The sequence below is a fragment of the Colobus angolensis genome, unplaced genomic scaffold (assembly GCF_000951035.1).
Source record: "Colobus angolensis palliatus isolate OR3802 unplaced genomic scaffold, Cang.pa_1.0 Scaffold26, whole genome shotgun sequence".
NCBI classification, from domain to species: domain Eukaryota; kingdom Metazoa; phylum Chordata; class Mammalia; order Primates; family Cercopithecidae; genus Colobus; species Colobus angolensis.
The window spans coordinates 15,784,906-15,809,239 of NW_012115821.1; the positions used below are offsets into that span (position 1 = coordinate 15,784,906).

At 38.7% G+C, this 24,334-nt stretch overlaps 1 protein-coding gene across 1 annotated transcript in view; it reads right to left on the reverse strand.

Moving 5' to 3' along the window:
• Window positions 1-24,334, reverse strand: part of CCDC66 (coiled-coil domain containing 66) — a 58,976-nt gene that overhangs the window by 17,569 nt on the left and 17,073 nt on the right. The window contains exons 7-9 of the mRNA XM_011947265.1: window positions 11,931-12,062; window positions 11,313-11,563; window positions 11,028-11,112 (exon numbers count right to left, since the gene is read on the reverse strand). Coding sequence (XP_011802655.1) covers window positions 11,028-11,112; window positions 11,313-11,563; window positions 11,931-12,062 — 468 coding nt within the window. The remainder of the gene's footprint in view (window positions 1-11,027; window positions 11,113-11,312; window positions 11,564-11,930; window positions 12,063-24,334) is intronic.

The following is a 24,334-nucleotide window of genomic DNA, read 5'->3' on the forward strand; positions in this document are numbered from 1 at the left end:
AGAGAATAAAATACCTAGGAATACAACTTACAAGGGATGTGAAGGACCTCTTCAAGGAGAACTACAAACCACTGCTCAAGGAAATAAAAGAGGACACAAACAAATGGAAAAACATTCTATACTCATGGATAGGAAGAATCAATATTGTGAAAATGGCCATACTGCCCAAAGTAATTTATAGATTCAATGCTATCCCCATCGAACTACCTTTGACTTTCTTCACAGAACTGGAAGAAACTACTTAACATTTCTTATGGTATCAAAAAAGAGCCCACATAGCCAACACAATCCTAACCAAAAAGAACAAAGCTGGAGGCATCACGCTGCCTCACTTCAAACTATACTACAAGGCTACAATAACCAAAGCAGCGTGGCACTGGTACCAAAACAGATACACAGACGAATGGAACAGAAGAGAGGCCTCAGAAATAACACCACACATCTACAACCATCTGATCTTTGATAAACCTGACACAAACAAGCAATGGGGAAAGGATTCCTTATTTCAAAAATGGTGTTGGGAAACTGACTAAGCTATATGCAGAAAACTGAAACTGGATCCCTTCCTTACACCTTATATAAAAATTAACTCAAGATGGATTAAAGACTGAAACATAAGACCTAAAACCATAAAAACCCTAGAAGAAAACCTAGGGCAATATCATTCAGGACAAGGCATGGACAAAATGACTAAAACACCAAAAGCAATGGCAAAAATGCTGAAATTGACAAATGGGATCTAATTAAACTAAAGAGCTTCTGCACAGCAAAAGAAACTATCATCAGAGTGAACAGACAACCCACAGAATGGGAGAAAAGTTTTGCAATCTATCCATCTGACAAAGGGCTAATACTCAAAATCTACAAAGAACCTAAACAAATTTACAAGAAAAAACACCATCAAAAAGTAGGCAAAGGACTATGAGCAAACACTTCTCAAAAGAAGACATTTATGCAGCCAAGAAACATATGAAAAAAAGATCATCATCACTGGTCATTAGAGAAATGCAAATCAAAACCACAATGAGATACCATCTCATGCCAGTTAGAATGGCGATCATTAAAAAGTCAGGAAACAACAGATGCTGGAGAGGATGTGGGGAAATAGGAACGCTTTTACACCGTTGGTGGGAGTGTAAATTAGTTCAACCATTGTGGAAGACAGTGTGGCAATTCCTAAAGGATCTAGAACCAGAACTACCATTTGACCCAGCAATCCCATTACTGGGTATATACCCAAGGGATTATAAATCATTCTACTATAAAGATACACGTGGCTGGGTGCGGTGGCTCACGCCTGTAATCCCAGCACTTTGGGAGGCTGTGGCAGGCAGATCATGAGGTCAGGAGATTAAGACCATCTTGGCCAACATGGTGAAACCCTGTCTCTACTAAAAAGACAAAAATTAGCCAGGCATGGTGGCAGGCGCCTATAATCCCAGCTACTTTGGAGGGTGGGGCAGGAGAATCACTTGAACCTGGGAGGTGGAGGTCACAGTGAGCTGAGATTGCGCCACTGCACTCCAGCCTGGCGACACAGCCAGACTGTCTCAAGGAAAAATAAAAAAAAAGATACGTGCACATGTATGTTTATTGTAGCACTACAGCAAAGACTTGGAACCAACCCAAATGCCCATCAATGATAGACTGGATAAAGAAAATGTGGGCCAGGCGCAGTGGCTCACGCCTGTAATCCCAACATTTTGGGAGGCCAAGGCAGGCAGATCACGAGGTCAGGAGATCGAGACCATCCTGGCTAACACGGTGAAACCCCGTCTCTACTAAAAATACAAAAAATTAGCCGAGCGTCATGGCGGGCGCCTGTAGTCCCAGTTTGGGAGACTGAGGCAGGAGAATGGCATGAACCCAGGAGGCAGAGCTTGCAGTGAGCCGAGATCACACCACTGCACTCCAGCCTGGGTAACAGAGCAAGACTCCGTCTCAAAAAAAAAAGGAAATGTGGCACACATACACCATTAATACCACGCAGCCATCAAAAGGGATGAGTTCATGTCCTTTGTAGGGATGTGGACGAAGGTGGAAACCATAATTCTCAGCAAACTAACAAAAGAACAGAAAACCACACACTGCACGTTCTCACTCATAAGTGGGAGTTGAACTACGAGAATACATGGACACAGGGAGGGGAACATCACACACGGGGGCCTGTCAATGCGTGGGGGTCTCTAGGGGAGGGATACCATTAGGAGAAATACCTAATGTAGATGATGAGTTGATGGGTGCAGCAAGCCACCATGGCACGTGTATACCTATGTAACAAAACTCCATGTCTGCACATGTACCCCGAAACTTAAAGTATAATAAGCAGCAACAAAAAAAGATATGGGAGAAATAATAAATAACCATAAATACAAAAAAAAAAGATAACAGTGGAAAAACCCTTCTAGACGTTGGCTTAGGCAAAGATTTCATGACCAAAAACCCAAAAGCAAATGCAATAAAAACAAACATAAATAGCTGGGACCTAATTAAAGAGCTTTTGCACGGCAAAACAAACACTCAGCAGCGTAAACAGACAACCCACAGAGTGGGAGAAAATCTTCCCAATCTATATATCTGACAAATGACTAATAACCAGAATCTACAACAAACTCAAATCAGTAAGAAAAAAACCAAACAATCCTATCAAAAAGTGAGCTAAGGACAGGAATAGACAATTCTCAAAAGAAGATATACAAATGGCCAACAAACATATGAAAAAATGCTCAACATCACTAATGATCAGAGAAATGCAAATCAAAACCACAATGCGATACCACCTTACGAATGGCCATAATTAAAAAATCAAAAAACAGTAGATGTTGGTGTGGATGTGGTGATCAGGCAACACTTCTACATTGCTGGTGGGAAGGTAAACTAGTACAGCCACTATGGAAAACAGTGTGGAGATTCCTTGAAGAATTAAAAGTAGAACTACCATCTGATCCAGCAATCCCACTACTGGGTATCTACCCAGAAGAAAAGAAATCATTATTCAAAAAAGATACTTGCACATGCATGTTTATAGCAGCACAATTCACAACTGGAAAATCATGGAACCAACCCAAATGCCCATCAATCAACGAGTGGATAAAGAAACTGTGACACATATATATATATAGAATGGAATACTACTCAGCCATAAAAAGGAATGAATTAACAGCATTAGCAATGACCTGGATGACACTGGGGACTATCATTCTAAGTGAAGTAACTCAAGAATGGAAAACCAAACATCATATGTTCTCACTGATATGTGGGAGCTAACCTATGACGATGCAAAGGCATAAGAATGATACAATGGACTTTGGGGACTTGTGGGGAAGAGTGGAGGTCGGTGGGGGGGATTAAATAAACATATATGGTGCAATGTATACTACTCGCATGATGGGTGCACCAGGATCTCACAAATCACCACTAACTAATTTATTCATGTAACCAAATACCATTGTACCCCAATAACTTATGGAAAAATAAAAATTTTTAAAAAGCAAGGAAATAGGACACTTCCAAAGGAATACAATAATTCTCCAGCAATAGATCTCAATCAAAAAGCAAGTTATGAAATCCCAGAAAAAAATTCAAAATTTCAATACTAAAGAAGCCCAATGAGGTACAAGAGAATACTGAAAACCAATACAAAAAAGTCAGAAAAACAATTCAGGGTATGAATGAGAAATGTACCAAAGAAGTAGATATCAGAAAAGGAACCACCAAACAAATTCTGGAAATGAAGAAATCATTGAATGAAATACAAAGCATATCTGAAAACTTCAACAATAGATTAAATAAAACACAAGAATTGTAGAGCCTAAAGATAGATCTTTAAAAATAACACATTCAGAAAAAAAAAAGAATAAAAAAGAATCAGCCTAGCTTTTGTGACATATGGGATACCATAAAGTGACCAAATATTTGAATTTTCAGTGTCTGAGAAGGCAAACAGAAAGAATAGAGTTAGAAAACCTATTTAATGAAATAAAAGATGAAAACTTCCCAGGTCTAGCAAGAGGTTTAGTAATCCAGACATAGGAGGCTCAAAGATCCCCAAATAGATACACTGCAAAAAATTCTTCTCCACAGCATGTTATAGTCAAACTGTTAAAAGTAAGAGACAAAGAGAAAATTCTAAAAACCATGCAAGAGAAAATCATCTTGTCACCTATAAAGGAACCCCCATCAGACTAACAGCATATTTCTCAGCAGAAACCTTAGAGCCAGGAGAGAATTATATCTAAAGTGCTGAAAGGGGGGAGAAAAACCTGCCAAAGATACTACACCCTGTAAAGTTATCCTTCATAAATGAAGAATATATAAAGTCTTTCGTAGACAAGCAACAGCTGTGGGAAGTCATCACCACTAGACCGGTCATACAAGAAATGCTAAAGTTCAGGGAGTCTACACCTGGAAGCACAACAGCAATTAACTACCACCAAGAAAACACTTGAAAATACAAAAACCACTGGTAGGGCAAACAAGTAAAGAGGAGAAAAAACCTCAAATGTTACCACTACAGGATGCCACCAAACCACAGTGTTAAACAAAAAGAAAGAAACACACTAAAGAGAAAAAGAAAGGAATCAAACATTTTCACTACAGAAAACTACCAAGCCACACTGATAAATAATGAAAGGAACAAAGGATATACAAACTACAAAAAAAAAAAAAGAGACAGGATTAAGTCTTCATATATTAATAACTTTGCATGTAAGCTAAGTAAATTAAAAGGTATAGACTGCCTGAATGAATAAAAACCAGCCAAACAAACAAAACATATTTGCTGACCATAAGAAAGTCACTTCATCTGTAAAGACATAAAAAGACTAAAAGGGAAGAAATGGAAAAGAAATATTCAACACAGCCAGAACCAAAAGCAAGCAGGAATTGCTGTACTTATTTCAGATGAAAAAGACTTTAAGTCATGAACATTAAAAAGAGACAAAGAAGGTCATTATGTAATGATAAAGGGATCAATTCAGCAAGACGATATAACAACTGCAAACATACGTACACAACACCAGAACACCTAGAAATATAAAGCAAGCATTATTAGATCTAAAGGAGAGATAGACTACAATACAATAATAGCTGGGGATTTCAATACCTCACTCTCAGCACTAGATAGATCATCTAAAAAGAAAATTAACAAACATTGGACTTAAACTGTACATTAAGCCAAACAGACCTAACAGCCTTACAGAACATCTCATCCAACAGTTAAGAGAACACACATTCTTTTCATTAGCACAAGGATTATTCTCCAGAACAGATCATATGTTAGGACACAAAACAAATCTCAACAAACTTTAAAAAACTGAGTTCATATCAAGTACTTTCTCAAACTACAATGGAACAAAACTAGTAATCAATAACGAGAAGAACACTGGCAACTGTACAAATAAACAGAAATTAAACAACATGCTTCTGAACAAGCATCCAGTCAAGGAAAAAATTTTTTTTTAAATTCTTGAAGAAATGAAAATTGAAACACAACATACCAAAACCTATGGGATACAGAAAAAGCAGTGCTAAGAGGGAAATTTTCGCAATAAGTGCATTTATCAAAAAATTAGAAACATTTCAAAAAGCAATCTAATGATGTACCTAAAAGGAACTAGAAAAGAACAAACTCCAAATTAGTAGAAGGAAAGAAATAATAAACACTAGAGGAGAACTAAACAAAATAGAGACCAAAAACACAATACAAAGGATCAAGAAACAAAGATTTTTTTAAAGATAAACAAAACAAATTAGCTACTTGCTAAACTAACCAAGAACCAAAGAGAGAAGACCCAAATAAAATCAGGAATGAAAAAGGAGAAATTACAACTGATACCACAGAAATACAAGAGATCATCAGAGGCTATTATGAACAACTACACACAAACAAACTAGAAAACCTGGAAAAAATGGATAAATTCCTGGACACACACAAGCTATCAAGAATGAATCAGGAAGAAATAGAAAACCTGAACAGACCAATAATGAGTAATGAGACTGAACTGGTAATAAAAAGTTTCCCAACAAAGGAAAGTCCAGGACCAGACAACTTCACTAATTAATTCTATCAAACTATCAAAGAACTAACCAATTCTTCTCAAACTATTCCAAAAAAGTCAAAGAGGAGGGAATTTTCCCTAACTCATTCTGTGAGGCCAGCACTGCCCTGATACCAAAGCCAGAGAAGGACAGAACAAAAAAGAACAAAGAAAATTACAGGCCACTATTTTTGATGAACATAGATGCAAAAATTCTCAACAAAATACTAGCAAACTCAATCCAACAGCACATGAGAAAACTAATACCCAACAATTAAGTGGGGTTTATCCTAGCGATGCAGGGAGAATTCAACATATACAAATCAATAAACGTGATACATCACATCAACAGAATGAAAGACAAAAACCATATGATCTTCTCAGTAGACAAGAAAAAACATTTCACAAAATCCAACATCACTTAACAATAAAAACTCTCAACAAACTAGGCACAGAAGGAATATACCTTAACATAATAAAGACTATATATGACAAACCCACAGCTAACATCATAGTTAATGGGGAAAAGCTGAAAGAAAGCCTTTCCCCAGGAGCTAAAACAAAATAAGGATGCCCACTTTCACCACTCTTATTCAACATAGCAACAGAAGTCCTAGCCAGAGCAACCAGGCAAGATAAATAAAGGGCACCTAAATTAAAAAAGATAAAATAAAAAGTCCCCTATACAAAAATTACCCAGGCATGGTGGCGCACACCTGTAATTCCAGCTACTTGGGTGGAATTGCTTGAAGCCAGAAGGTGGAGCTTGTAGTTAATGGGAACTGCTTGAACCCAGAAGGTGGAGGTTGTAGTGAGCCAACATTGTGCCACTGAAGTCCAGCCTGGGCGACAGCTGTCTCAAAACAAAACAAAAAAACTAAAATCAAAATGTCCCCTTTGCTAATGTTATGATCTTATAGCTTAAAAACCCTAGACTCCACTGGCGCACTGGCTCATGCCTGAAATAGCAGCACTCTGGGAGGCCAAGGCGGGTGGATCACCTGAGGTCAGGAGTTCGAGACCAGCCTGGCCAACACTGCGAAACACCATCTCTACTAAAAAAATACAAAAATTAGCAAGGTGTGGTGGCACACGCCTGTAGTCCCAGCTACTTGGAAGGCTGAGGCAGAAGAATCGCTTGAACCCATGAGGCGGAGGTTGCAGTGGGCCAAGATTGCGTCACTGCACTCCAGCCTAGGTGTCAGAGCGAAGGCTCTGTATCAAAAACAAACAAAACCTAGACTCCACAAAAAAAACTCACAGCTGATCAATACATTCAGTAAAGCTGCAGAACACAAAATCAACATACAAAAATCAGTAGCATTTCTATACACTAGCTGAGAAATAAATAAAGAAGGCAATCCCACCTACAATAGCTACAAAAAATAAAATATCTAGGAATAAATTTAACCAAGGGGGTTACACATTTCTACACACAAAAAACTACAAAACAGATGAAAGAAACTAAAGAGGACACAAACAAATGGCAAGATATCCCGTGTTCATGGATCAGAAGAATTATGCCTAAAGCAATCTACAAATTCAATGCTATCTCTATCAAAATACCACCTTCATTTTTCACAGATACAGAAACAATTCTAAAATATCTATGAAACCAAAAAAGAGCCGTAATAACCAAATCAAGGTGGATCACAAGAACAAAGCTGAAGGGCATCACACTACCTGACTCAAAATATATTACAAGAATAGTAACCACAACAGCATGGTATTCGTACAAAAACAGACATATAGATCAATGGAACAGAATTGAGAATCCAGAAATAAATCCATGTATTTACAGCCAACTGATTTTCAACAAAAGTGTCAAGAATATAGTTGGGGAAAGCATATACTCTTCAATAAATAATGCTGGGAAAATTGGATATCTATATGCAGAGGAATGAAACTGGAGCCCCATCTCTCACCATATTCAAAAAAACAATTCAAGGGCCAGTGTGGTGGCTCGTGGCTCATGCCTGTAATCCTAGCACTTTGGGAGGGTGAGGCAGGTGGATCATTTAAGGTCAGGAGTTCAAGATCAGTCTGGCCAACATGGTGAAACCCCATCTGTACTTAAAAAAAAAAAAAAAAAAAATTAGCCAGGTGTGGTGGCATGCACCCATAATCCCAGCTACTCAGGAGGCTAAGGCAGGAGAATCACTTGAACCTGGGAAGTGGAGGCTGCAGTGAGCCAATCACGTCACTGCATTTCAGAGTGACAGAGTGAGACTCCACCTCAAAAAAAAAAAAAGACAAGATGGATTAAATAGTTAAATATATGACCCCAAAATGTAAACCTACTAGAAGAAAACATATGGAAAACACTTCAGGACACTGGTATAGAGTTTATGGTTGAGACCTCAAAAACACAGGCACCAAAAACAGACAAATAGGGCTAAACTGAACTAAAAAGCTTCTGCACGGGAAACGAAACAATAACCAGAGTGAAAGAGACAGTCTGTCCCCCAGTTTGAATATTCAGTAGTTTGAATGTTCAATAGCTTGCATATTCACTAGTTCGAATATCTGCAAACTATTCATCCAACAAGGGGCTACTATCCAGAATACATAAGAAACTCAAACTTGACCAGGCGCGGTGGCTCAAGCCTGTAATCCCAGCACTTTGGGAGGCCAAGACGGGCAGATCACGAGGTCAGGAGATCGAGACCATCCTGGCTAACACGGTGAAACCCCGTCTCTACTAAAAAATACAAAAAACTAGCCAGGCGAGGTAGCGGCGCCTATAGTCCCAGCTACCCAGGAGGCTGAGGCAGGAGAATGGCGTGAATCCGGGAGGTGGAGCTTGCAGTGTGAGCTGAGATCCGGCCACAGCACTCCAGCCTGGGTGACAGAGCGAGACTCCGTCTCAAAAAAAAAAAGAAACTCAAACTCAACACACAGAGACACCAAAACCCAAATAATTCCATTAAAAAGTAAGCAAAGAGCATTAATAAACATTTTTCTAAAGAGGATATATAAATGGCCAACAGGTATATGAAAAAATGCTCAACATTACTAATCATAGAAATGCAAATCAAACCCACAATGAGATATCGTATCACCTCAGTTAGAATGGCTATTACTAAAAAGACAAAAATGCTGGGCCTGGTGGCTTATGCCTGTAATCCCAGCACTCTGGAAGGCTGAGGCTGGAGGATTGTTTGAGGAAAGGAGTTCAAAACCAATCTGGTCAACATAGTGAGACTGTGTCTCTATAAAAGAAAAAACTTAAAATTAGCCTGGCATGGTGGCACATGCCTGTAGTATCAGCTACTGGGGAGGCTCAGGCAGCAGGATTGCTTAAGCCCAGGAGTATGAGGCTACAGTGAGCCATGATCATGCCACTGCATACCAGACTGGGCAGCAGAGCAAGACCCTGTCTCAAAAACAAACAAACCAAAAGACAAAAAATAACAGATGCTGCCAAGGAAGTGGAGAAAAGGGACTCCTTATACACTGTTAGTGGGAATGTAAATAAATACAGACACTATGGAAACAGTACGGAGACGTCTCCAAAAACTAAAACTGGAACTACCATACGATCCAGCATTCCCAGTACTGGATATTTATCCAAAGAACATGAAATCCGTATATCAAAAGGATACCTGCATTCTTGTGCTAATGGTAGCACTATTTACAATCTAAGTGTCTATCAATGAACAAACAGATCAAGAAAATGTGGTATGTACACAATGGGATACTATTTGGCCATAAAGAAAAAATAGTCTTGTCATTTACAGCAACACAGATGTGACTGGAGTTCATTATGTTAAGTGAAATAAGCCAGGTATAGAAAGATAAGCATCACATGTTCCCACTCATGTGTGGGAGCTAAAAAAGTAGGTCTGAAGGAGCTAAAGAGTGGAATGATAGGTATTAAAGGCTGGGCCTTCCCACCCTTTGTGTGTGAGGGTGGTGGTGATCAAGAAAGGTAGGTTAACAGGTACAAACATACGGTTAGATGAAAGGAATAAGTTCTAATGTTTGATAGCAATAGTAAGGTGACTATGGTCAGCAACCATGTATTATATATTTCAAATTGGTTAGCAAACTTGAAATGTTCCCAATACAGAAATGATAAATACTCAAGGTGATAGATACCAGAATACTCTGGCTTAATCATTACACATTCTACACATATAATGAAATATCATATGTGTCCTATAAATATATAAAACATTATATATCAATTTTTAAAATCCATGAAGCATTTGTTTGGTGACTGTAGAAATAAGTTTTATCAGCATACTGAAAGTATTATTTATGTAAGTGAAGTGGAAATGTCAAATTTCCAATGCACTTCTCCCATCTCCCATTTGTACTGTCAAGTTCTACATGCCTTTCCTTCAACCCTTAGGGGGCTACTGGAGGAAATGATATTAAAAAAACTGAGGAAATAATCTCAGTGCTTAGCATAGTGCCTGGTAAGTAGCAGATGCTCTGCAAACGTCTGCTCACTGACTAAGGGTAACATTAATGATGCCAAATTCATGTATCAAAGGATTTGAAGAATTATGCAGATATTAAAGTCCCTTTAGCACTAGGCTAAAATCAGGAGAGGAAGTTTTAATTTTAGCCTCTTTTCTTATATTATGCATTAGATTTCTTAGTCATAATTCTAGTTCAATCCCTATTCAAAGAATGAATTCTCATCTTAAACAGAACTCAGGAGAAATAAATTGATGGAAAAAAAAAAAACAAAAACCAGTACTAACCTAAAACAATACAAATTCACATATACAACTTATATATTAAAGACCTTCTCTACTGGAAGGCAGGTGGCTGTAGTATGTGATACTGTTGGGTTCTTAGCATAAGCGTAATTCTAATATTACAATGCCAGTTGGGGTAGGGACTGGATTCACGACACAACTGGACAGGACCTATGCTGTAAAGTTACATCAAAATTTAAATTTCCATTTACTTAGGTATATGTTCACCATGACTGTTACTTATTAAGGTAAAGAACAATGTTTAACAATGCAATACCTGATGCTCTAATTGTTTTTGTCGTCGTCTGTCTCGTTCCTCAATCTGAGCTGGGTCCAAGAGAGCAGTCATAGAACGGAAAAAGCTGGAAAGATACATATATTAGCTATTAAAAACTTCAAAAAGGTAGATTCAACAAGCTAAATCATTTTGTTTGGGATAAATCTACTGATTATTTCTATTTTAAAGACAAATACCAAACCTGAAACCAATTAGACATTAACAAGTCTTACTAAAGCACACAGACTTTCTTAAAAATCAATAAATACATAAGCATGAACTTACTTTGTTTTCTTACTGTTTGCCATAATCACATCCCTAATAGGTTTTGCTCTATGCTCCACCTCCGAAGGTTCAACCTGGCTTCCGGTTGTAGCTGTACAAACACTGCTGACATCAGCCAGCTCCTGAGTGTCAGGAGAGACACAGAAGTACTCAGGTTGTTTGTGTGTTGACCGAGAGGACAGCTGAGATTGAGAACCAGGATAACTCTTTAATGAATCAAAGTGCATTGCCCATCTGTCATGTTCCTCACCCTAATGATGACAAAAAATTCTCATATATAATTCCAAATGACAACCAAAGATGATTTCTAAAAGTCACCTTAGAGGAGAATAAGCATCATAAAAATTAACAAAACTGTACTGTTTAGAGTCCTTATACATAGATAACTAGCTTCGAAAATTTGAGAAATTCAAAGAATTAGGAAATTTCTAAAAAGTTGTAAGAAGCTATGCAGTGCCACATAATGCATTCAATGAAACAGGTTCACATGGGCAAATGGGGAATAACTGGAATATTCTGGTCTTGTCAAGAAGTTTCAGAATACTTCTAGTTTTAATTGATTGAAGACTTTGATTTTATTATCATTTTCTTTTATAGCCATAAAACCTTATAAGTTACCTTTGAATGTATAATTTTTTCCTCTATTTTTCTTTGACGGTCATCTTCTATTTGCTTATTCAACTCTTCAATCCATTTTCTCTGCAGTTCTTGTTTCACAGCACTGAAAGGGTGCTCCAGCAGTACTGTTTCCTAAACAACAGCCATAAAAGCCATCAAAAGTTCAATTCTCTTTTTCTAATCACTTAATATGTGCAAATCTTGCCAAAGTAACTTATACAGATTTAATCCAGTGAGGCATTTATCTGTAAGAGGAGCAATAACTTCAAATGAATTTGAATTCAAACAAATAATTAAGTAGATATATTCTGATTCTCAGAATCATATTTTAAATATATTAGAGCAGAGAGATATAATAAGATATCTAAGTGTAAGGAAAGGGAATTTTCTAATGAAAAACAGAAAATTCTTTCTCCAAAACAATTACAAGACTCAAAATTCAGCTGGATGCAGTGGCTCATCACTATAATCCCAGCATGTTGGGAGGCTGACATGGGCAGATCACCTGAGCCCAGGAGTTCGAGACCAGCCTGGCCAACATGGCAAAACCCCATCTCCACTAAAAAAAAAAAAATTTAGCCAGGTGTGGTGGTGCATGCCTGTAATCCCAGCTACTTGGGAGGCTGAGGCACAAATCACTTGAACCTGGGAAGTGGGGGTTGTAGTGAGTCGAAATCATGCCACTGCACTCCAGCATGGGCAAGAGTGAGACCCTGTCTCAGAAAAATTGTTTTTCAAAATTCTAAGTCTCTTTTAGAGGCTGAAAGAGTTATTAACAATTTAAAACAGGTGACTGTTGTTTTACATTTGGCTTTGGAATACAACAAATATTGCCTTTAGGACAAGAATAAGGAGAATATAGAAAGATGTGTGAGAGCAAGAGACTTTCCCTATTGAATCATGTCTCTCTCTAGGAGACCCTCTGTCTTCTAGGTTTCTGCTACTACAGCTCTATCACAGCCTATGATGTTTCAATAAGAAAAATATACTGTGTCCAGAACAAGTCTTTGAATCTTAAGGAAAAAGTAAAAAATGAAAACAGTAGCATAAAAGTTTGCTGCCACTTTAACTGATGAGTTTAGGATACTCTTTTAAAAATGGAAAAAATATATATTCTACTCAAATTGTTCTGAAATGCAACAGGCAAATAACAAAACATTTCATTACATGAAATAACTGCAGGACATAATTAAGAAAAATGGTTTGACAGAATCCTACAATGACAATATACCTCACAATGTTACTTTCTTCCCTTGTTTTTACCAGAAAATATCACAAAGGTTATAGTTTACAACTCACTGTTTTGATCAGAAGAAATATTTATACAAAAAGTAAAGATCCTTATATCTCGTCCTCCTACATTCTAAACAGATTAAAAACCATCAAACTTATTTAAGCCTAAAACAATCACTTCAAAAGGAACATTATCTTTAGGTAAAAGAAAGTATACCTCAAGAAATGTTTTAGAGGTTAAAATGGGAAAAGAAAACAAGCATTGTCCAACCTGTGGGCCAAGACACCTTTGAATGTGGCCCCACACAAATTTGTAAACTTTCTTAAAATATTATGAAATTGTTTTGCAATTTTTTTTTAAGTTCATCAGCTATCACAGTGTTAATTTATTTTATGTGTGGCCCAAGACCATCTTTCTTCTTCCAGTGTGACTCAGGGAAGCCAAAAGACTGGATACCCCCAAATTGAAAATGGACCCTTTGAACTCCCTAAAGAAAATTTTCAACAAGGTAACTCAATAGTCTTAGAATGCTGTGTATTTGTTTGAGTTTGATGTAACCAGATCTGATTCCATATTCTAGTGTAGTGGTATTGCAAATTATTCACGGATTAGACAAAAGTTAAAATTATCCTTAAAAATTCCTTAAACACTCAAAATGTTTTATATATATTTATAACCCTAACACAACTGAACAATCAGATCTCTCAGTTTAGTCTTAATTTCTTACTCAAAGATGTCTTACAAAGCTACTACAACTTACCTGCATTTCATTTCTGTTGTTGACTGGGAAAGCCTTTAAATTATTCTTACATTCTTTTTCACAAGTCTCTCCCAATGTGCATTCAGTTAGAAGAATGAAAAACACAGGGGTGGGAAATGGGGAGAGGTGTAGGTAGAACTGCATTCCTTTTGGTTTACTGCGTGCATTTAGTTGAAGGTGAGTAAGGAATATTTGTGTGTAACACAAGACATACTGTAACAAGTGTTGTGTTTTGACCTTCTTCTAGCATTCCCTCTTGCTAAATCCTCCATACAGTTAAAGAAGCCTCTTTTCCCAGGCTGACTTTTTCACTGTATCTCCCTATTACTGATCTGAGACTTCCCCTACATAAAAACTGGTTTCCTAAATATGTTTTGAGCCTATTCTTTTTTTTTTTTTTTTCAGGCAGGGTCTCACTGTCACCCAGGCTGGAGTGCACAATCATGGCTCACTGCTACCTCAACCTCCCAGGCTTAAGTGATCCTCCTGCCTCAGATTCTCAAGTAGCTGGGACTACAGATGCACGCCACCACACCCAGCTATTTTTATTTTATGTAGAGACAGGATTTTACCATGTTGTTGCCCAGGATGGCCCTGAACTCCTGGGCTGAAGAAATCCACCCGCCTTGACCTCCCAAAAAGCCACTGTACATGGCCTATTCTCACGTGACAGCCTTGTGTGAAAACTCATAGGAAACCCACTACAACCTTCCCCTCAAAGAGTTCCTGATGTTACAGAGTCCTAATGTAATTATTTTAGTCTTCAAATTATTCTGTTAGGAAATGTTAGTCTCACTCCTGATTCAAATGCTGTACAAATGGCAGCTGGTAAGTCAGAACTGAAAATAAAGGGCTTTTCAAATGGTCCACTATAGATGCCTGTTTCCATTTCATGTAATTCTCCCCTTAAAGCAGTCTATAAAAATGCAGCTTTGGGAAAGAACACTCAGTGTTGACTTTGCCAAGGGCCAGAACAGCCCTTCTTGCCAGTTCATGATTCCCCAATTAAGATGACAACATCCACCTGCCTACCTTGTCTACTGGCCAGGCAGAAAAGGCATTCATGTGGGTGGTAGGGATGTCAGGACACTGGATTACAAAGACCATTACCTTACAGGAGGAAGAGCAGCAAAACACAGAGCTGAAATCACTTTTTAAAAAACAAAATTACTTTGAACTTAAACATTATTTAAAATCCCTCTGGAACCAGACGGCCCATAGAGTAAACGATGGCTAAAAATCTGTTTCTCATGTACTTATTTGCCATATATCCTCTTTGGAGCCAGGTCTATTAAAATTCTGCCAATTAAAAAAATTGGGTTGTCTAATTACTGAATGTTTAGTTTTTAAAAATATATGCTGGATGTAAGTCCTTTTATCAAGGATTAATTTGCAATCATTTTCTCTCTCTATTTTATAATCTTAACTTTAACCTAAGAACAGAACTTTTGATGAGGTCATTCATCAATTCTTTTTTAAAAGATCATCCTTTCAGTGTTATACTAATGACACTGGTACATTAATTCTTGTGTCTAGCCACCTTTATTAAGTTTACCTATTATTTTTATAAATATGATGACTATCATTGATTTGTGAATGTTAAACCTAGCTTGCTTGCATTCCTTGAATAGACCCAACTCGTCATGATTTATTACTCTTTCTTGTATTTATTTTTCTTTCTTGTATTTCCTGTCAGGTTTTGGTATAAAGAGAGTTAGTTTTGGGTATCAGGTTTACTACCCTCATAAACAACCTAAAAGGTTTTCACTTGCACCTTAATTGTTGGGAAGAATTCACCAGTAAATACATTTGGTTCTGGAGTTTATTTTGTTGGGTTTTTAGTAATGGGTTCAATTTCATTAAAGTACCATTCTGATTTACTGCTTCTTGTGTCAATTTTAGTAATCTGTGTTTTTCTAATAATTTGCTCATTTTTAAGTCCAAATTAACTTGAAAGTGAAGTTATTCAGAAAATCCCCTTCTCTTTCTCATGTCCATATTCTCTGGTGATGTCCCCTTTTTAATTCATCTCAATTTTATGAAGGGTTTATCAATTTAAATAACTTTTCAAAGAATTAACTTTTGGCTTTGTTAATTCTATTGTACATATTTCCAGTTTTACTAATATCCACTCTGACCTACTTTGGGCTTAAATTTTGCTGTTCTTTCTCTAACCTCTTGAGATGAATACTTTAGGTCACTGATACTTGATTTTCAATCTTTCAAGAGATGCATTTAAGGTGAAAAATTTCCCTCTCAGCACAGGAAACCTACATTTTGATATGTAATATTTTCATTATCACTCAGTTAAAAATATTTTCTAATGTGAATTTCTCTTTCACTCAGAAGTATACTGCCTACTTATCAAACATTTGGGAATTTTCCAGTTACTATTTGTTACTGATATCTAGCTTAATTCCATTATATGGTTTGATTCTGTGTCCCCATCAAAACTCATGTTGAATTGTAATCCCCAGTGTTGGAGGTAGGGCCTGGTGGGAGGTGACTGGATCACAGGGGTGGTTTCTCATGGTTTAACACCATCCCCCTTGGTGCTGTCATTGTGATGAGTTCTCATGAGATCTTTTTATTTTTTAGGTTGGTGCAAAAGTAAATTGCAGTTTTTGCCATTGAAAGTAAAGGGTAAAACTGCAATTACTTTTTTAAAAAAATTTTATTTCCATAGGTTTTGGAGGAAGAGGTGGTATTTGGTTACATGAGTAAGTTCTTTAGTGGTGATCTGCGAGATTCTGGTGTACGCATCACCCGAGCAGTATACGCTGAATTCACTTTGTAGTCTTTTATCCCTCAGCCCCCTCCCAGCCTTTCCCCACAAGCCCTCAAAGTCCACTGTATCATTCTTAAGCCTCTGCATCCTCATAGCTTAGCTCCCACTTATGAGTGAGAACATAAGATGTTTGGTTTTCCATTCCTGAGTTACTTCACTTAAAATAATACTCTCCAATTCCACCCAGGTTGCTGCAAATGCTATTCATTCATTCCTTTTTATGGCTGAGTAGTATTCCATCATATATCTATATCTATCTCACAGTTTCTTCATCCACTCACTGACTGATGGGCATTTGGTCTGGTTCCATATTTTCCCAATTGCGAATTGTGCTGCTATAAATGTGTGTGCAAGTATCTTTTCCATATAATGACTTCTTTTCCTCTGGATAGTTAACCAGTAGTGGGATTGCTGAATCAAATGGTAGTTCTACTTTTGGTTCTTTTTTTATTTTTTACTTTTATTTTTTGAGACGGAGTCTCTGTCATCCACGCTGGAGTGCAGTGGCGCAATCTCGGCTCACCGCAACCTCTGCCTCCTGGATTCAAGCAATTCTCCTGCCTCAGACTCCTGAGTAGCTGGGATTACAGGCGCCACCACCACGTCTGGCTAATTTTTGTATTTTTAGGAGACAGGGTTTCACCATATTAGCCAGGCGGGTCTCAAACTCCTGACCTCAGGTGATCCGCCTGCCTCGGCTTCCCAAAGTGCTGGGATTACAGGCATGAGCCACCATGCCCAGCCTAACTTTTAGTTCTTTAAGGAATCGCCACATTGTTTTTCATAGTAAGATCTGGTTGTTTAAAAGTGTGTAGCCCTCCTTGCTACCTCTCTCTTGGTCCTGTTTGTGCTACGTTAGATGCCTGCTTCCATTTTGCCTTCCACCATGACTGAAAGCTCCCTGAGGCCTCCCCAGAAGCAGAAGCCATTATGTTTTCTGTACAGTCTGCAGAACTGTAAGCCTATTAAACCTCTTTATAAATTACCCAGTCTCCAGATATTTCTTTACAGCAATGAGAGGACAAACTAATAAAATCCACGATAACAATCTATGTAATGTGAACCTACGAAATTTGTTCAGACTTTAGCCTAGTAAATTATTAATTCTCACTTTTTACTTTAAATATTTCATCTATAGATTCTTTGGGGTTTCTATATACATGACTAATAACTACACTTTCCATTTTTCCTCTCCAATTCTTATGACTTGAAATTTCTTTTCCTTGTTATATTGCTTAGAACCACCAATACAAACAGTAATAATATATTGGCATCTTATCTCTTTTCAGAGACAGGGTCTTACTCTGTGGCCCAGGCATAATCATAGCTTACTGCACCTCTAACTCCTGGGCTCAAGTAATTCCCTCACCTCAGCCTCCAGAATAGCTAGGACTACAGGCACATCCAGCCATGCTCAGCTAATTTTTTGGTTTTTGTGTGTGCTGTGGCGACAGGGTCTCACTATGTTGCCCACGCTGGTCTCAAACTCTTGACTCAAGGCAGCTACTCTTCTGCTTTGGCCTCCCAAAGTGTTGGGCTTATAGGCATGAGCCATTGTATCCGGCCCACAATTTTTAATAATGTATAATTTTATTGTTAAGTGTGTCTCTTTTAAGCATCAAGTCTTTGTAGTTTTCATACCTCTGCTTTTTAACAAAGGATTTTTGACTTTTCAGAATTGATTCTTGTTATCTTGCTATTACTATTTATCTTGATGTTTACTGTACAAACTATGTTGGCAGATACTCTTTATAATTATACTAATGGTTACTTTAGTTTTCTTTTTTTTGAGAGACAGTCTTACTCTGTCCCCAGACTGGAGTGCAGTGGCACGATCTCGGCTCACTGCAACCTTCGCCTCCCAGGTTCAAGTGATTCCCCTGCCTCAGCCTCCTGAGTAGCTGGGATTACAGCCGCGCGCCACCACACCCGGCTAATTTTTTTGTATTTTTTAGTAGAGATGGGGTTTCACCATGTTGGCCAGGATGGTCTTGATTTCCTGACCTCGTGATCCGCCTGCCTCAGCCTCCCATAGTGCCGGGATAACAGGCGTGAGCCACCGCGCCTGGCGAGTTACTTCAGTTTTCTACGTTCTTTAACTTTTATCTGATTTTCACAATCATAATAAACTCTGCCTTTATGGAGAGATCACACAACAGCTAAACACTTTGCACAATATTCTAGCAAAGCAAATGCATAAAGAACTAGAAAGTTCTCCTTGTTTCCTTCCACTATCCTTCACCAGAGTGAGACAATACCAACATTCTGCTTTTCGTGTGTGTGTGTGTGTGTGTATGTATGTGCTAGTCTTTTAAAGTATTTCTTTAAATATAGATATGGTTATAGTATATGCATTATTCTGCAACTTACTCTTTTCATTTCACAATGTCTTAAGAGACTTTTGTGTCAGCTCCTAAAACCACAGAATTCTTGTAAACTGTTTTAATTTTGACACGTTTTTCTGATCCAGAAATGGTCTTTAAGAACTTTTCTATTAAAAGAAATATTTGGGGCTGGGCGCGGTGGCTCAAGCCTGTAATCCCAGCACTTTGGGAGGCCGAGACGGGCGGATCACAAGGTCAGGAGATCGAGACCACGGTGAAACCCCGTCTCTACTAAAAAATACAAAAAACTAGCCGGGCGAGGTGGCGGGCACCTGTAGTCCCAGCTACTCGGGAGGCTGAGGCGGGAGAATGGCATAAACCCGGGAGGCGGAGCTTGCAGTGAGCTGAGATCCGGCCACTGCACTCCAGCCTGGGCGACAGAGCGAGACTCCGTCTCAAAAAAAAAAAAAAAAAAAATACAAAAAACTAGCCAGGCGAGGTGGCCTGTAGTCCCAGCTACTCGGGAGGCTGAGGCAGGAGAATGGCGTAAACCTGGGAGGCGGAGCTTGCACTGAGCTGAGATCCGGCCAATGCACTCCAGCCTGGGCCACAGAGCGAGACTCCGTCTCAAAAAAAAAAAAAAGAAATATTTGGGAGAAATATTTTATACAATTATTCAGGTCTGAGTATGTCTTTATGTTCTCTTTATGTATGAACATCTTGTCTAGGCATTAAATATTTTAGCCCCACTATCTATTAAACCTTTATAAATATTGCTATACTATCTACAGAGGAGAAATCTAAGATCACTTTGATTTTTGTTGTCATTTTCTCATATTTAAATGCTTGAAGAAGTATATCCTTATTCTTGATATTTGTAAACTTATTATCATATGCCTTCAAATTGGCCTCTCTCTTTTCATTCATTCAGCCTTTCTTCTGGATCTAGAAAATTTTTTTCTATGAAACTTGACATATTATTACTTCTGTTTTCTTCTTTAGGAAAGCCTATGATTCAAGATTGTATTTTTATAAGCTATTTATAATATCTTTGATACCAGATTTTTCATCTCTTTTGAAACTTCTTCCTATATTCTGGGAGTGTTCCCACAGCAGTTTCTTCTTTTTCCTCACTGTAATTTAAATTTAATGTTTTACCAAGTATTTTTTCTTTCCTATGATTGTATGTATTGTTTTCTTCCACTCACCTTATGTTGGGCCTATTCCTGTACAAACACTTCCTGGACCAATTCAATTCCTTAAGATATGAGTAGATAAAATCTAAGTGAGTGTTTTCTTAAAAAACTCTTAACTACGCCATACGAGGGGCTCTTCCTAAACTTATATGACATGACAGAGGTGTATTTTGTACTATCCTTTATGTTTTCTTGCATTTCACAAATATATATAATATTTTTAAAAGTCAGAAAGTTGGCCAGGCACAGCGGCTCAAGCTTGTAATCCCAGCCCTTTGGGAGGCGAAGGCAGATGAACTGCTTGAACCCAGGAGTCTGAGACCAGCCTGAGCAACCCTGTCTCTACAGAATACAAAAAATTAGTCAGTTATGGTGGGATGTGCCTGTAGTCCCAGCTACTTGTAAGGCTGAGATGGGAAGATTGCTTGAGCCCAGGGAGGTCAAGGCTACAGTTAGTTGTGACTGTGCCAGTGCGCTCCAGCCTGGGTGACAGAGTGAGATGCTATCTCAAATAATAATAATAATAATAAAGTTGAGAAGTCAAAAAAGGAAAAGATATGTAGAATTAAGTTATGATTATGCATATATGAATATCTTGAGCATTAAGGTAGATCAAAGTTTATGTATCTACTCATCCAGAAAGCAAAATAGTACCAGAAGGATCCACATCAAACTCTTGCACTGGACAATGACCATCACTAAGATTCTACAAAAACACTTATAGAATAAATTCAGCAAAGTTGCAGTATATAAAATCAACACACAAAAAATAGCTGTGTTTCTATATACTAATCTATACACTAAAAAGAACAATTCTTCAAGGGTATTCAAAAATATTCTGGAGGAGGTTCCAAGATGGCCAAATAGGAACAGCTGCAGTCTGCAGCTCCCAGTGTGAGCCAACGCAGAAGACAGGTGATTTCTGCATTTCCAACTGAGGTACTGGGTTCATCTCACTGGGGCTTGTCAGACACTGTGTGCAGCCCACGGAGCAGGGCGGAGCATCGCCTCACTAGGGAAGCACAAGGGGTCAGGGAATTCCCTTTCCTAGCAAAGGGAAGCTGTGACAGATGGTACCTGGAAAATCGGGACACTCCCACCATAATACTGCACTTTTCCAATGGCCTCAGCAAATGGCACACCAGCAGATTATATCCCACGCCTGGTTCGGAGGGTCCCACGCCCACAGAGCCTCGCTCACTGCTAGCACAGCAGTCTGAGATCAAACTGCAAGGTGGCAGCAAGGCTGGGGAGGGGCGTCCACCATTGCTCAGGCTTGAGTAGGTAAACAGAGTGGCCTGGATGCTCGAACTGGGTGGAGCCCACTGCAGCTCAAGGAGGCCTGCCTGCCTCTGTAGACTCCACCTCTGGGGGCAGGGCATAGCTGAACAAATGGCAGCAGAAACTTCTGCAGACTTAAATGTCCTTGTCTGACAGCTTTGAAAGGAGTAGTGCTTCTCCCAGCACAGAGTTTGAGATCTGAGAACGGACAGACTGCCTCCTCAAGTGGGTCCCTGGCCCCCGAGTAGCCTAACTGGGAGACACCTCCCAGTAGGGGCTGACTGACACCTCATACAGCCAGGTGCCCCTCTGAGACGAAGCTTCCAGAAGAAGGATCAGACAGCAACATTTGCCGTTCTGCAAAATTTGCTGTTCTGCAGCCTCTGCTGGTGATACCCAGACAAACAGGGTCTGGAGTGGACCTCCAGCAAACTCCAACAGACCTGCAGCTGAGGGTCCTGACTGTTGGAAGGAAAACTAACAAAGAGAAAGGACATCCACACCAAAACCCCATCTGTACATCACCATCATCAGAGACCAAAGGTAGATAAAACCACAAAGATGGGGAGAAACCAGAGCAGAAAAGCTAAAAATTCTAAAAATCAGAGCACCTCTTCTCCTCCAAAGGAACGCAGCTCCTCACCAGCAACAGAACAAAGCTGGACAGAGAATGACTTTGACAAGTTGAGAGAAGAAGGCTTCAGACGATCGGTAATAACAAACTTCTCCGAGCAAAAGGAGGATGTTCAAACCCATCACAAAGAAGCTAAAAACTCTGAAAAAAGATTAGACGAATGGCTAACTAGAATAAACAGTGTAGAGATGTCCTTAAATGACCTGATGGAGCTGAAAACCATGGCACAAGAACTAAGTGATGCATGCACAAGCTTCAGTAGACGATTTGATCAAGTGGAAGAAAGGGTATCAGTGATTGAAAATCAAATGAATGAAATGAAGTGAGAAGAGAAGTTGAGAGAAAAAGGAGTAAAAAGAAATGAACAAAGCCTCCAAGAAATATGGGACTATGTGAAAAGACCAAATCTACATCTGACTGGTGTACCTGAAAGTGACAGGGAGAATGGAACCAAGTTGGAAAACATTCTTCAGGATATTATCCAGGAGAACTTTCCCAACCTAGCGAGGCAGGCCAACATTCAAATTCAGGAAATACAGAGAACACCACAAAGATACTCCTCAAGAAGAGCAACCCCAAGACACATAATTCTCATATTCACCAAAGTTGAAATGAAGGAAGAAATGTTAAGGGCAGCCAGAGAGAAAGGTCGGGTTACCCACAAAGGGAAGAAGCCCATCAGACTAACAGCAGATCTCTCGGCAGAAACTCTACAAGCCAGAAGAGAGTGGGGGCCAATAGTCAACATTCTTAAAAAAAGAATTTTCAACTCAGATTTTCATATCCAGCCAAACTAAGTTTTGTAAGTGAAGGAGAAATAAAATCCTTTACAGACAAACAAATGCTGAGAGATTCTGTCACCACCAGGTCTGCTTACAAGAGCTCCTGAAGGAATCACTAAACATGGAAAGGAACAACCGGTACCAGCCACTGCAAAAACATACAAAATTGTAAAGACCATTGATGCTAGGAAGAAACTGCATCAACTAATGAGCAAAATAACCAGCCAAAATCATAATGACAGGATTAAATTCACACATAACAATATTAACCTTAAATGTAAATGGGCTAAATGCTCCGATTAAAAGACACAGACTGGCAAATTAGATAAAGAGTCAAGACCCATCAGTGTGCTGTATTCAGGAGACCCATTTCACGTGCAGAGACACACATAGGCTCAAAATAAAGCGGTGGAGGAAGATCTACCAAGCAAATGGAAAACAAAAAAAAGCAGGGGTTGCAATCCTAATCTCTGATAAAAAAAAAGACTTTAAACCAATAAGCTCAAAAGAGACAAAGAAGGCCATTACAACAAGAACAGCTAACTATCCTAAATATATATGCACTCAATACAGGAGCACCCAGATTCATAAAGCAAGTCCTTAGAGACCTACAAAGAGACTCAGACTCCCACACAATAATAATGGGAGACTTCAACACTCCACTGTCAACATGAGACAGATCAACGAGACAGAAAGTTAACAAGGATATCCAGGAATTGAACTCAGCTCTGCACCAAGCAGACCTAACAGACATCTACAGAACTCTCCACCTCAAATCAACAGAATATACATTCTTCTCAGCACCACTTCACACTTATTCCAAAACTGACCACACAGTTGGAAGGTAAAGCACTCCTCAGCAAATGTAAAAGAATAGGAATCACAACAAACTGTCTCTCAGACCACAGTGCAATCAAACTAGAACTCAGGATTAAGAAACTCACTCAAAACCACTCAACTGCATGGAAACTGAACAACCTGCTCCTGAACGACTACTGGGTACATAACGAAATTAAGGCAGAAATAAAGATGTTCTTTGAAACCAATGAGAACAAAGACACAACATACCAGAATCCCTAGGCCACATTTAAAGCAGTGTGTAGAGGGAAATTTATAGCACTTAATGCCCACAAGAGAGAGCAGGAAAGATCTAAAATTGACACCCTAACATCACAATTAAAAGAACTAGAGAAGCCAGAGCAAACACATTCAAAAACTAGCAGAAGGCAAAAAATAACTAAGATCAAAGCAGAACTGAAGGAGATAGAGACACAAAAAACCCTTCAAAAAAATCAGTGAAACCAGGAACTGGTTTTTTGAAAAGATCAACAAAACTGATAGACCACTAGCAAGACTAATAAAGAAGAAAAGAGAGAAGAATCAAATATATGCAATAAAAAATGAT